General features: G+C 30.2%; 2 protein-coding genes across 2 annotated transcripts; one reads left to right on the forward strand and one right to left on the reverse strand.

The window, feature by feature from the left end:
- Positions 1 to 3165: 3165 nt before the first annotated feature.
- LOC111032143 lies at positions 3166 to 6846 on the reverse strand. Its single transcript, XM_022312372.1, has 3 exons — positions 6775 to 6846; positions 3474 to 5476; positions 3166 to 3200 (listed from the first exon to the last, which is right to left on the reverse strand). Exons 2-3 carry the CDS (start codon positions 5461 to 5463, stop codon positions 3166 to 3168), a joined length of 2025 nt encoding a protein of 674 aa, XP_022168064.1. The 5' UTR covers positions 5464 to 5476; positions 6775 to 6846.
- LOC111032159 lies at positions 5464 to 6549 on the forward strand. The gene is made up of 2 exons (XM_022312391.1): positions 5464 to 6216; positions 6283 to 6549. The coding sequence occupies exons 1-2, from the start codon at positions 5784 to 5786 to the stop codon at positions 6384 to 6386; spliced, it is 537 nt and encodes a 178-aa protein (XP_022168083.1). The 5' UTR covers positions 5464 to 5783; the 3' UTR covers positions 6387 to 6549.
- Positions 6847 to 16003: the final 9157 nt, after the last annotated feature.

Raw genomic sequence — 16003 nt, forward strand, 5'->3', positions numbered from 1 at the left:
ACATTAGATATGAATATAGCATAGAAATTTAAGTCTGCGAAACCGTGAGTAGTTTAATATTACTAATTGTGAATGGGTATAGAGTATTGTAAAATCCGCGAGTTATATTGTATATTAAAAAGACGTATTACTAACGTAAAAGCATACGTAAATATAATACTACATTTTGTTTGTATTCTGATTTATTATATGTTTATGTGGTATACAAAATTCTATAATTAATAGGTATGTTATAAATCAATAAAGATTAATATGATTACCTAAAAAACCCCGGCATTGCGATTTCTTTATATTTGTAAAGGATTAGGTACAACACCTAACCGTTACACCCATCAAAGCAAATTGCAATTGATTCAGTCACTCTTCTTCAACACTTCAAACCATCAGTATTCAAGTCATTCATCATCTTGATACTTACAGTCTTGTCTACTCATTGAAGTAAAAGTTAACGTATTTCCTACTCAACATGGGCGCCCACCGCGGTGGACGTAGACACTCGAAGAGGCCCAACCCCTCTCCAGATCCCACGGAACACAAGAAGCAGAAACAACAAGGTCGGCAACGCAGTGCACCTCCATCTTCAGTACAGACTGAAAACGGCTCCATCTCCAGCGAGTCATTCGAAAGCAGCTCCGCTTTGAGTCTAAGCTCAAGCTCCACGTCACCCACTCCACCACCTCAAGATATCCAAAAGAAACGCATCCCACCAATAATCGTGGACCCGACCTACTAGGCTACGGCTGCACAAATGATCATGCCTTCATTCACCCAGGACAAACTCACAGCCAAGTTCTCTCTAAACAACATCAAACTCCAAGCTGCAGACACAACCACCTTCCGTTCGGTACAGGCCGTTATGGTAAACGCCAACATGCCTTTCCACACCTTCTCACTACCGGCAGAACGTCAACTCAAAGTGCTGCTCAAGGGCGTCCCAAGCTACAAAACCTAGGATTCTGTGAAATCTGAGCTCGAATCACTAGGATACACCATCTCTCACGTGCGCCAATTCCTGAAAGACGGGAGGAAGCTGCAGATGTACATGGTGTGTCTCCCAAACACCCAGTTAAGCAAGAACATATTCAACCTAACCAGTCTATTCTAAGTAATCATCCACGTAGAGGCCTACAAAACACCAGGACCATCCCAGTGCTTCACATGCTATTCCTCAGCTAATTGCAAGGAAATCCCTTGAAATGCGGCAACGACCACGCAACCAAGACGTGCACCAAAATGTTGCGACTGCAATGGTGAACACAAGGCCAACTACCGTTAATGCCCCGCCTACATCAAGGTTAGGTTAGGTTAGGTACTATCACTTGATATTTTTTTATTTTTCGTTATAATCTACACAAACAATTTACGAGTATAGATATTTTTTTCAGTTAATTCTATCTCTCGAAATGCAAATAATATACTATATTATGGCGATTTGATTGAAGTTATAATCCAAAAAGGATTTATGCAATGTATAACTAGTATTTGATGTAGAAAATGTTTGTATGAATTTATTCAAGGTACATATTCAAATATTTCAAACTGTTCCAGTTCGTATAAAGAATTGTTAGAAAAAGAAATTTTAAAATTTAGTTTGACAACTTCTAGGAAGTGGTCTAAAGTTAATAGAAATTATAAGAAATTTACAAAAACTAATACCAAATGGCTTAACACTAAATTCAAAATGCCTTCGAATAAAAAATCAAATTTATCTATTCCTCGTCGACCAGTTAATCCATTTGCATCTTGTTCTAAAAGAACACAGAGACAAAAAATAAAAATATCAATTTCAAATTCAAATATAAACTCGCCGGAAATTTTATGCGCTGCAAAAAATAAATTGGTTTTGTCTGGCCAAAGAAGTGCTGCTCAATTGTTTGAGGAAACGCAAGCATCTCCAAGTAGAGCTAGAAAAATTAAAACTAAATATAATTATTCGAACTATCCAATTCCCTATATAGCAGATGAAGCTTTAGCGTTTATTATTGATAATAAGCTCACGAAACAACAGTATATATATATTCGTCTGGGTTCAAAAAAAAGAAATTGTAATATATACCCAGCGTATGAAAATATAATTATAGCTAAGACAAACTGTTACCCTAATAATATGGACATAATCAAGTTGCAAAATACCACTTCAAGATCTGTTAGATCACACTACTTATAGAATATTTCAATTACCAGAAGTATGTAAAATTAATTTAAATTTGACAAAACTTGAAATGTTGTATAAATGGGGGTGTGATGGCAGTAGTGGCCAGTCTCAATGTAGACAAAATTTTAATGATGATTCTTTAATAACTGATGGAACAATGTTTATGTTTTCAATTGTGCCTCCAGAACTTCGATCTCATTCTGAAGTTAATGATGTCGAAAATAATTATGAAGTTATTTGGACTAATCCTTCTCCGTCATCCACTAAATTTTATCGTCCAATCAAATATATGTTTAAAAAAGAAACTATCGAGACTACTAAAGAAGAAGTTCAAAAAAACGGCCGGTAGGCGCGTGACGATCGCGGCCTACTTTTCGTCGACCGCACTATAGACGTCGATACGCGGGCATTACTGAGTACTGACGACGCGATACATTGCGGGTTGCCTACCTCGACGACCAACGGCGACAAATTCGCCGAACGCCTCCTAGGGTTAATCGACTATCGGTTACGGTCTAGACTAGACGTCCGACGAACGCCCTCGATGCGTCAAATGATTATTGCCGTTCGTCGTGGATTAAGCACCGTTGCACGTTGTCAGCGATAGAATTTCAGCCGCGGAAGCCTAGAACGACGAACACCGGAACAGCGACCATTTTCCCTCTGTACGGCTGATACCCATACAGAAAACTCGGGAAACAATAAAATAGCCCTTTTCGGGGCTTTACAAATTAAATCCACCCGAGCGCACTGGTCTCGGTCACGCTACCCGACCGGACTCCGGTGACAGACGCCACTTCATTTAAAGGACCATGAAACAAAAAAAAAATGATTTTTTTTTTGTACTTTTATATAATATTAGAAATGAAAACTAAATTGTTCGTCTTTTCAAAAAAATTATCCGATCACTCCTTCTGTGTTAATTAGCGATCGTACGTATACGCGTGACGTCACTGGTGCGCACGGATTTGTGCAGCCGTATTATTTCAAGCGGTATTTTACATGGCGTTTTATAAACACTTATTTAAAATGAAAACTACTACTCCTAAAATGGCGAAGAAAATATTAAGTATTAAGTTAACATTTATTGAAATATATTAATGCATTATTACAATGAGTATTTGAGTTTTACAGTTTACATTTAGTATAGACAGAATAGTATACATTTAAAATGGTGTACTATATTTCAACAATTAAATTATTTAAAAATGCTTAACTATTAGTTTATATTTTTAGAATCTTGTGAATTTTTTTTTCATTAAATCGTCGTAACTAGGTTTTGGTTGAAGAACTATATTGTTAGGTAACGCGGGTAAACTGAATTTTTCTGATATTGAATTATTTTCTTTCATATGAACATGGACTTCTTGCATAATATTTTTGCACCACTCATCAGTTTTATTTAATTCATATTTTTTTTTTATGACATATCTACTGGCTGGTTTGGAAAATACTATTTTCTCTCCGACTTCCTTTTTATTTACATTGTTATTATGATCTAGTATAGCAATGATACTTCTCATATACATACCTTTGTATTTTAAGTGAATACGTTTTGGCATATATTTTAATCGTAAATTGTGATACGACTCTAATCTACCAGTATGTACAAAATGAGTAGCATGTGTCAAATCCTTTAAAAAGTCTTTTGCCATGATAATTTTTTTCAAAGCGTAATATGATTCGCTTTCTGGGTCTATCCACAGTTTATTTCGTATTTCATTTTCATTTAATTTTTCATGCTCGCATCTCTTTTTTACACCATTATCTTCCCACTCATGCTCATTTGATATGTGTTTTAATATAGATGTAAATTTATCAATGAGTTTTTCTTCATCTCCTTCACATGTCTGTGCTGACCACCAAAGATGATTGTTAATTGACGATTTCCATAAAAAAGCATCAGGATATTTCTTTTCGAGTGGTTTTAATCTTTTCATTAAACTCTTACTTAAATGCCAAATATCGAATTCATGTTTAATATTTGGATGCTGTGTACGGATAAATGCACGTATACCTTTATGTCTATCTGTTAAAAACAACTCGATTTTACAATTACTACTATTAGTTAAATCCATTAGTAATTGTTCACAGGCTTGCCTTTCTAAATCCCCTTTAAATTGGCCCTTTTGAACTAATTTAAAATCTATGATTTTTCCCGTGTTGATATCCATAACTGAATAAGTACAGTACTTAGCACAAAAACCCGGTGAGTCATATTGGCCATCCCCAGCTAGCCAAATTGATGATAACTTTATAGCGTCGATGTTTTTTTTTCTGTGTTCTTCCCATTGGCGGCATATTACAGGAAATAAGTATTTATTTATAATTTTGTCATAAACTGGACGAGTAAAAATTGAAAGTTTCAATGCGGAGCAAAATACTTTAAATTGAGAAAATAGAATACCAGATAGTACTAAAGCCGCAGTAATCAAAATGTTTCCTTCTGGTCTCTTACCTGTTTTTGGCTGTGAACACCATTGCAATTTATGGCCCTGTTCACATATAGTTATAATTGAGACCAGTGCACCTTGTGTAAAATGTTGTCGAGAACAAACCATACTACCACATTGACGACAATATTCGAAAAGTTGGGATAAATTTTCCCAAAATACAATGAAACAACGATTATCATCAAAATCATTTTGCGTAGATAAATTGTTTTTGTAATGTCGATTATATTCATATTGGCTATCATCATCAGAGTCAATCTCAGAATTAGAACTTTCATCTTCGGATTCGGACGGTATATCAAATGACAAATTATCGTTCTTTTCTACTTTTTGATAAGTTTCTAGCCCTATATCACACTGTACACCTATATCATTGTGATTGACTCGTTCTTCAGAAAATTCTGATTGTAAACTACAGTCATTGGGTTCTAAACTGAAATCCGCGTTGCTTTGAATTACTTTTACTTTTTTCGGAGTACTTGTAGTTAATAATTCTGATGTGAACTGACTAAATTCTCTACGATCTGCCCTTTTATTACGTTCACTAAGTGTCAATGTATTATCTGTTGTACTACTTCTAATAGTAGGGACAACGTTGGGATTTAAATTTATTCTAACTTTTAAATCTGGCATCAGTTTATTTTTCATGATATCCGATTGATTAAAATCTTCAAATTTAAAATGTTTTGAACATAATCGTGAATTTCTTGTAGGAGTGAAATATTTTCGTTTGCAAAATTCAACCCAAACTTTATATCTACTAGGAGATTTTTCACGGGTTGGAAATCTATAAAAGTGTAGGCTGGTTTTACTTCTATCGCTTTCTGAACATCCATACGCTGAACAAATCGGCATTGTTATAAACGATCTAAATAAAAAATAATTTAACGAGTTATTGAACTATTGGTATACATGATATACATCGTTTTTGTTGTTGTATTTTTATAGTTGTATCAAGTTTTCTAAAAATAATAATATGAGTCTAAATAAAATGGTTATTAATTTGGTTAATTTAAACACGTAGTTTCATTGAAAATTCTAAAACCAGCATTATTTTATTATTAGTTGTGTTGAACGACAGAGCGATAGACGCAACGACGCAACGTACATAAGTGACTTATTTTTGTATGCAATATAATATTAATATTTTGTGTTGTGTAATTTGTGTTTAAAAAATGAGTTTAAAACCTTTCTGTTTTGAACCTACTGTGGAAGATATCGATAACAGAATTTATGAAGCACTACGAGTAAATCCAATACAAACAATAAACTATGTGGGAAGAACAGCAATACACCCAAGTAATTGGTGTTTGTGTAAAAAGTGTCCTATTTTGCAAACTGACAAAGAATGTATTTGTTGTTTTGAGTTCGAAAATATATCGAAATTGCATTCTAATATTAAATGCGTGATAGAATTATCATCTTTAAAAAAAATTATTATGGACGAAGAAGTTTTGAACATTACTAGGCAACAAATGATTTTGAAAACTAATGATGTAAAACGAAAAAAAATGCTTTCAACATTAAATCCGGAAAACAAAACTTGGAGATTTATATGTTACAAACAATTTACGCATTGGATAAATTCATGGACTGCAATAGGAAAAGGTAATTTATCTATATTTATTATTAATTAGTAATTATTAATTGTATCGTTAATACTTAATTTTATAGGAAATCGTGTATGTATTCCAGCATGTGTTGTACAAGCTATTCGAAATAAGTACCCTGAAAATAATGGAATATACGTAGGTTTCAAAGAAAACTACAGCAAATAAGAAACTTGAATAAATTTGAACTCTAAATTAATTGTAATAAATAAGTTTGAATAAGATTAGTGTAACTCAGTATTCATTTTATACTTTTTTATTTTTTATTATTCATAAAAACCTACATTATGATTATGTAAGTACGTCTATAATCACATATAATATACTAATAGGTACTATAGTATATTTAGTTATTTAAAATAATGAATAAATATCTAATACTAAATTTGTATTATATTATAATATAGGTTCTTTTATTTTTTGATCGATGGTTTATGTAGTTATTAATTATATTTATTTAAATGCTATAGTATTTTAAATCATAAATGAGCATACAAAACTATTTTATTTATTATAGTTAAGTTATGTTTACTAAAAATTAATTTAAATAACTTACCTCTAGCCTCTAATTATAATTTAATAGCAACTAAAAGCAACTGCGAATGACGGCTGAAGAATGACAAATGACAATAATATCCTATAGATCCTAGTTTGTTATTCATGTTATTAAAATGGAATTATCTAATATGATATAAATAACTTTTAATGTCAATAATAATAAATGATAATGATATTATATCGTTACAGAAATTAATTCAGTCTAATATTTTGTATATTTTAATGCATCATATAAATATCTACTGCGTAAAATAATACGGCGGCACAAATCCGTGCGCACCAGTGACGTCACGCGTATACGTACGATCGCTATTTAACACAGAAGGAGTGATCGGATAATTTTTTTGAAAAGACAAACAATTTAGTTTTCATTTCTAATGTTATATAAAGGTATAAAAAAAAAATCATTTTTTTTGTTTCATGGTCCTTTAAGAGGGCCTGACATCGAGGTACGTGTCCCCACCCGTATTGTAAATAACAAACATCCCCGAAGTGTATACGAGGACCTCACCCGACGGATCCTGAACCGAGATGCCAGACGTAACGTTCCTCACTCCCCTGACTGTACAATATTTTGTATAAATGTAAAATATAAACCAGACGTGATAACTAATTAAGTGTTATTATTTCGAACGCCGGTCCGTTGGCACCGTGCCGTTTCAGTGTTCAAAACCTTGAATCGATACTATAGAACGTGCAGCACTACAAAAGCAACGCATGAATTTAAATTTACAATTAGAAACTCCTATAGGCATAGTACTATTACAGCAGAAATTACTAGAAAATTAATCAATATTAAGAAATGGTTTTTATAATTTTAATGATTCTCACTGTTCGTCAATGTCTCATAATAATATCGAATAAATAATAATAATATATTAATACCAAATTCACCAATAAAACAATATATTATTATTATTAGGTACTAATACTATCATCATCAGAGACAGTCGAGGATCTATCTAAGAGCCGTCGCCGTTGTTTAACGACAACGTGTCATACCTGTGATGACTTGTTAATCACAAATTGTTAAATATTGTTGTCATCCTCTTCCCGCCACCGGATCACAGTAATGTTATGTGTATAATAATATATTGTATGTATAAATATAATATAAATAATATAATATCTGGCTACAACACGATTCCACAAATTTGCGGAATCGTGTAGATTTTAATAGCTATTGATAAGCATACACGTTTCCGCAACTTTCATATATATATATAAACGATTCCGCATAATTTTAAATGCAACGATGTCATACAATTGTCTGCTCTTGTTATTTTTGACTAATTAAATTTTTTCTTTAATTTTATTAAGTTGTTTGGATAGTAAAATGAGCAAGTGCTTCCATCTAGAGGGCTACAATCAATTGCTAAATATGATATAGTTTAAAGACATAAAAATATAAACATAATATGATACATAAAATAAAATAATAATGACCTTAGTACCTAGTTGAAGCCTTAATCAAAATTTAAAAAAATAAAAAAGATAAAATGTATTAAATATAAAAAAATATCAGTAATATTCTAAACAACTTATTTAAACAGTTAATATTTTCTTAGTTAAAAATTCATTAAATATAAAAAAAAAATATTAGCTAATAATTGATTATAGATAATTGATTATATTTATAAAAATATTAAAGTTTTCAAAATTTAAATTATAATTTGGCAACGTTGCATTTAAAATTATGTGGAATCGTGTATATATATATTAATGGCTATAGTAAGGCCAGCGAAACTAGACGGGTGATTTTAGCGCCCCCAGTGGCGTATTTTCGGTAGGGCCATCTACAATATGCATATAGCCCTACCGAAAAAACGCCACTGGGGGCGCTAAAATCACCCGTCTAGTTTCACTGGCCTTACTTAAAACTTACACGATTCCGCAAACTTGCGGAATCGTTCTCCACCGTATATCTCTACCTGTACGAGTGGTCGGCGGTGCGTACCATATTATTTACAATAGAATAACGAACCTACCGATTAACAATATATTTATGGGTACATTTTATCTACTTAGAATATTTTTTACTCAATAATATTGGATGGCTAGCCAAGGTACAGTTATAGATACTCGTTGTAAGATCATGTAACACAACATGTGTTACCACTTGACAGTTGACATATATGGTCGGTATAACGGGCAAGATAAGTAGGTACTTCAGAAAAAGGATTTATAGACACAATGTATAATAATATGAATAGATAGTTACATTAAATTATTGACCCCTAGATACATGATAAGACATACTTATTTTTTACCGAAACTAAGTGTTAGCATTGAAATTATAAATACTATAGATTGCTCACTGCTCGGTTTTTCGGTGGCGTACAATAAAACTCCCGGTAGATGGCGATAAGAACCAACAATACTATGGTACGGCCAGCGAAAAGTGAGCCATGACCGTTACGTTCCAAGTGGTGTATTTAAGCGCAATCGCATATAATAATTATGGAAGTCCTGATTAAATTCCAGCCACCATCACTTTGATTGATCGCGGTGCGGGGATAACTGGTTTTTATCGTCGCTAATTGTCGCCCCGTCTATATAGTATTTCCGCTTATACTCTGTTATCCAACGCTCCGACGCGACGTATTTATAAACACTAATAATAATAATAATTAAATTCATAATGTGTATATTGTTTAATATTAAATATTTAAAGTAGGTACGCATAATTTCTTATAGGACGTCATTGTTATTTGTAATTTTTGATTAACATTAGATTCTGAGCAGAGCAATGAATGTATTGATTTTACAATGATGTTTTTTTTTGTGTCCGTCATCACGTCAAAATTCTTCGATTTTCAACTTCAGTATCTTGTTCGACGGAAAAGAGAATTTATTTGGTACTTAGGGGATAAAAGAAAAAATTCCTAGTATTTTTCTAAAAAATTGGGATAAACAAACAAAAATTTAAGGAAAAAACTGAAATTTTAACGCAAAATAGGTTTTTAACAAAATCGATTTTGGTTTTTGATATGAATTTAAAACAAATTTCTGTAGATGCATGAAATTTTCACCGAATGTTTTTATTAGCATTTTATATGAACTATACAATTTTCAAAATATTTTGACTCGTGTTGATTTATTTATAAGCATATGCAATTATCGATTATTATTAGTTTTTTTAACTTAATGTCGATAAAAATTTATTTGTTGAGTAAAAAAGCTTGAAAATTTAATAAAAGGCTCCTAACATATTGTTACAATAGCAGTTGAAAAATATAAGAAATACATAGTCCCAAATTTCAAAGTTCGAATTTTGACAAAATACGTAAGAATCACGAAAATTTGTAAATTATTTTAAGCTAAAAATTGATGTGAATTTTTTTCTTAAATCTAAGACTTGAATATTAATTCAACTTACCGGTTACCATATTAATAATAATAATAATAATAATAATAATAATAATAAAATAAATGTAATATAAGATATCTTAAGCTGACAAACCGTCTCTGCTCAGAATGGTTTTTCGTATACAATGAATTTCATTGAATTAAAATTTAATACCATCTATTACAGTGACACACTGCTCAGCACAGCGGCACCCAATTGCCCGCTTCCCATTTTCATCCATGTACGTAAAAAGGTTATGGTTTTTGCTTATGGAGTAAAATGTTTGGCACCCTTTTTTGGTACATTGATAATAAATTGTTTTCAACACCGCAAATTGTTGAGTTTTTAATTTTTGTGCATATTTGGTCGATTGGTAATAAACTAATAACCAAGTATGTTTAACAAATGTTCTCACATCTCTTCATTTTGAATTATGTGTGACAAAGAATTAAAAAATCTTTATTTATATGTCTAAAAATCCTCAGTTTTCCTTGTTTTCCCAATGAATCCCAAGATTTCCTTAATAAAAATTGTCCAATGCACTTAAACTAAATAAATACAAATTATACACTACAGTAATACTGTAATACAGTGTACAAAGTGAATTACAGAAGTACAGAGTGCACATGCGTAATGAGTACAGCCTGCAGCTGCACTACTGCACTGCGTCCATGACAAAATATATAGGTATGTCAGCAACAGTATGAATTTTAATCTTGTATGCGCATCCCCACTTTTTCCTGTGTATTAGGTTCTCCGCTTTTCATTGGTCCTTATTATAAAGAACTTGGTTACCGCGTAAATATGAATCTACTTTGTAAAAAGTAGTTATGCCAATATGCCATTGATAAAATACTTTTTATTTTAATTTATCAATGGTTATGCTTATTATCTATACAATCACTATTGACTAATCAGAACTAATCGATTGATTATATTATTACATAAATATAATCCTGTTACTTATGTAACTTATTGCTTATCCTTCTCGTGATTTATTACTGTGACTCAATCATTTTATGTACATTATTATAATAAATTACATATTTTATTATAATGCCGGTGTGTGAGTTTTTTGGGTGTTTGAGTGGCAGCAGAAAAAAAGGTTTACCAAACTATCCAAAACCGTATTTGCACAGGTTTCCGAAAGATGCAGAATTAAGAATTTTATGGCAAAATCAAATATTACAAGGTCATCAGAATCTTAGACAAATTAATTTTAATTCAGGTAAATTTAAGTTATTATGTATTAGTTAAACATGAGAATTGGATTTTGTTAATTATAATAATTAAGTATGATGCATATGTTTTAAAAATAATTTGTATTTTAGCTGTAGTTTGCTCGTTACATTTTGCTCCATACCATTATAATGATAATGCTATGAATGCTTACAATTTAAGACCAGATGCAGTACCACTAAAGTAAATATTTTATTATATTATAGAGAAATAAACTGTTAGTTATTTTATTTTAATTTTTGAAGTTCTGATTTTGATGATAATGTTGAAAGTAGTACAAATGAATGTGATATGGATACAGACCATGGAATAGATGAAATAGTTTTGAAGTAATTTTTTGTTTAATATAATATCAATATTGAAATTCTTTTAATTGTATTAAACCTACCTATTAACTTGTCTTTTGTCTTATTTAGTCCAATTGTGTGTTTACCACCAGAGAGATTTACTACTCCAGTTCTACCACCATTAAAGACTACAGCTGGAACATTTTCTGTGTAATGATTTTTTTTAGTATAAATTTAATTGTTTTATTACAGGTAGCATACTCTTAAGATTGGGAGCCCCATTCTTCCAAAATAATATTTTCAATTGATTTTTTTTATGTATACATATAGGGAATTTCTACCTGATCCAATCAACACAGCTGTTGTTAGACATCCAAAGAGATGCAGTGTTAAATTATTTAGTATTGACAATAGTTGTGATCTGGGAGTAAAGCCACTTATCGATAATGATAATGCTGAACTTGAAAAAAATGAACTAATTCTTAGGTACTTAATGTAGTGATTTTGTTAATTTCAGTTGATTCTTCTGAAGCCTTTTGTGAACATTACAATTCATCTCTACTATGCTCAATTAAAAAAACTTGTTCATTATTTACGTAGGGTTATTAAAATAAAACCTACTAGATAGCATGAACATGTTTTAGATTTTGAGACATTACAATGAAGCACTATATTTTTTTACACTTTCATATTTAAATTTTTTTTAAATTAATTTTTCAACTTACATTAAACATTTTTTATACACACTATTTTTTTAAATTGTTGTTAATTTCTAAGATTTAAAAGTTAATAGTGATGTTTTGGTTTTATTTTTATAATTTGTTATTTACCCAACAGTTACAAAAATAAAAATATGCTTTTCGTGTTTGTATGCATTAATTTGTTTTTTTTTTTTTATTACTAGTTATGTTTGTGTTAGTAATACTTAGTATATGTATAATATACATTGTATATAACTATATTTTTTGTAATATAATGAAATAAACTATATGTGCTTTATTTATTTATTTATGTAGAAAAAACTCTATTTACAAAAAATTTTGTGTAAATAAGTGTGCAGTATAAGAATTTGAAACATTATAACAAAAACAAACTTACAAAAAAAACATGACAATTATTCGAATAATTTATTGATTTATACATATTGTCCATGAAACAGACTTAAAATTAATACAACAAAATATATAATAGAATACTAAGAATGTTTTGTATTAGTGGTTTAGTACTAATTAAACTATTTGTATGACACTAAATAAACTAAAATAATGCTTTATATGTTACTTACACTGTGTTTACATAATTTGTCAATGCCTACTCAGCTACTCAGACATTTGAACATATTCAATATTGTTTAATTTAGATTGAAAAATGAGATAGAGAGTTGTAAAAAAGAAAATTACGATTTGAAACAATACATTTCTTCAGAAAATTATCGTTTTGAAAATCGTTTTTTTGAAATTCTCTCAAAACATTTTACACCTACTCAGGTTAATTTGTTTCTTCATCCTACAAAAAAAGTGTACCGTTGGACGCCTGAAGATATTTCAAGTGCCATTACATTAAGGAGTATTTCTCCAAAGGCATACCGATATTTAAGGACCAAAAAAAATTTTCCACTACCAGGTTAATAAAATTGGTTTAGTTTGAGTTTCCTTTGAGTTTTTAAAATTGTATCAAATATTTAAATAATATTTTTAAGGTCTGTCTACCCTCAGAACATGGGCTGCAAGATTTTGTATTGAAGATGGAATACTTTTTAGTGTTCTATCCCTAATGAAAGCTAAAGGTAATAATATATTCACATAAGAATTGTAGAATGATAATTATTTATTTGTTCTTAACTGATTAAAATTCTTAAAGTGTTAATATCAGAATACACACTATTTTATTATCTGAACTGAATTAATTATTACATTTTTAAGGAGATTTCATGAATGAAACTGAAAAGTTATCAGTTATATGTTTCGATGAAACATATGTTTCAAACAGAATATGTTTCGATAAAAAAAATGAACGTGTTATTGGACCACATAAATGTATTCAAACTGTTATTGTTCGAGGTATATATTGCATTTCAATATTTTACCATAAATACAAAATAAATGATCTTATATTTGAATTGTTAAAATACTATACATTTTATTTCTGTAATAGGGTTAGTTAATAATTGGAAACAACCAATATATTATGGCTATGACAAAAAAATGATAAAAGAGTTACTATTCCAAATTATAGAACAGTTGCATAACGTTGGCTTTAATGTGATTTCTATAGTTAGTGACATGGGTTCAACTAACATGAGGCTATGGAATAGTTTAAATATATCTGTAGATAATACCTCATTTGAACATCCCATATCAAAAAATCAAGTTTACGTCTTTGCAGATGTACCCCATTTGCTCAAGTTAGCCAGGAATCATTTACTTGATAAGTATGAAGTTAATTTTTAAATCATTAAATGTAATTATAAAATATCCAAACACTAATATTTTATTCAGAGGTTTTATTCTTCCTAATGGTAAATATATTGGGAAAAATATATTTGAAGAATTAATTAACCTTAACTCAGGACATGACTATAAATTAGCTCATAAAGTTACTAGCCGTCATTTGTTGGTTGAGGGAACAGGGCGGATGAATGTGAAACTGGCTGCTCAGTTGCTTTCCAACACTGTAGCTAAAGCAATCACATTTTGTGGAGAAAAGGGAGATTTAAATACATATAACTGGAGAGATGTAAGTATTATAATTTTTTAATTGGGAAACAATGTTTTCTCAGTGGGTGAATGGAGATAATATAATGTAATGTACGTCTCTAATAGATACGAAACGTTAATATACCTTAAGCTCATACATAGAACCGAATAATTATTATCAAGTTATATAGTTAATGCTATATTACTTTGCTGACCAATTAAATGTTTATAATTTGAAATAGGCTGCAGATATAATTTCATTATTCAATGAATGGTTCGATTTATTAAATACGCAAAATAAGTACGATAAAGGTGTAGAGAGTTATGGGCTTAATGAACAAACTCAAAATGAGATAATTGAGAAAATGAACAATTTTATTAAACATATGAGAGTTTATGGCAAGAAATCACTTCTTCCTTTTCAAAAGGGTAATTATTTTTACTATTTATTTCTAATAATTCATAACTAATAATGAATTTTATTTTTTAACCCTACTATTCTCCAACAGGAATTTTAGTCAGCAACTTATCCCTAAAAAAATTGATGAAAGACTTGAAAAATGTATATGGACTTCAATATGTCTTAACAAGAAAGCTAAACCAGGACATTTTAGAAAACCTGTTTAGCTTTTTAAAGGGAATGGCTGGGAGTGCCAGTAACAATATAACTGTTTTAGATTTTAAATACTGGTAACTACTTACATTATGTAACAAAATTATGTAAAAATTTAGGTATAATTATAATATCTATGAAACTCTTGACAATACTCTATGATAACTATTATTTTTGTGTATATTATAGCTTGCGTTGGTATATATTGGGTAAATACTCAGATTTGGTATTCACCGAAAACAACAATACAGAAGGTAGTCTTGAAACCAGTCTGTTAACTTTAGATGACCACGAGTGTTTAACTTCTCAACTGTTGACTGATCTACAACAGCATTCAGAATTTGAAAACACAGCAGAAGTAGAAGGGCATTTAGGTTCAATGAAAACAGTTGTATCAAAATCAAATTTTGATCTCCTTAAACAATTTGAGGCATACATTAAAAATTTATAAGTTTTAAAATTCAATTATAAAATTTAACTCATACTTTTCAGATGGAAACTGAAGAACCATTCAGTGAACTGGAGAAAGAATGTGCTCAATATGTAGCTGGCTATGTAGCTAATCGTTTTTCAAGTAAATATCCACATTTGATTAACCATACTAATAATAGCCAGCAATCAAACAGTTGGACACAATGTATTTCAAAAGGAAATCTAAAAACGCCTTCATATAGCCTCGAAAAAGCAATTGAACAATTAGAAGTAGATTTCAATGCATTTCACGGAGACAGCCTTTTGAAAACACCTAGTATAATAACAAATTTAAGTAATATATTTGAAAAAAATATTAAACATTTAAACTAACCGGATGAAGTCATCAAATGTTTAGTTCGTACGAAGACTTATATAAGGATAAACAATTTAAATAAAGAAATTGTAAATAAGAAATTTAAACGATATGATAAACAAAAAATACAAAAATTTATTAAATAGGTAATTTCACGCGTTTTGTTTTTGGTAGGTATGTTACCGTACATTTAATGATAATTAATAAACGAATACATATAGGTTCGGAGGTCGATGTTTTCGAACCAACAGAAGTA

Source organism: Myzus persicae, unplaced genomic scaffold (genome assembly GCF_001856785.1).
Source record: "Myzus persicae strain clone G006 unplaced genomic scaffold, MPER_G0061.0, whole genome shotgun sequence".
Taxonomy (NCBI): domain Eukaryota; kingdom Metazoa; phylum Arthropoda; class Insecta; order Hemiptera; family Aphididae; genus Myzus; species Myzus persicae.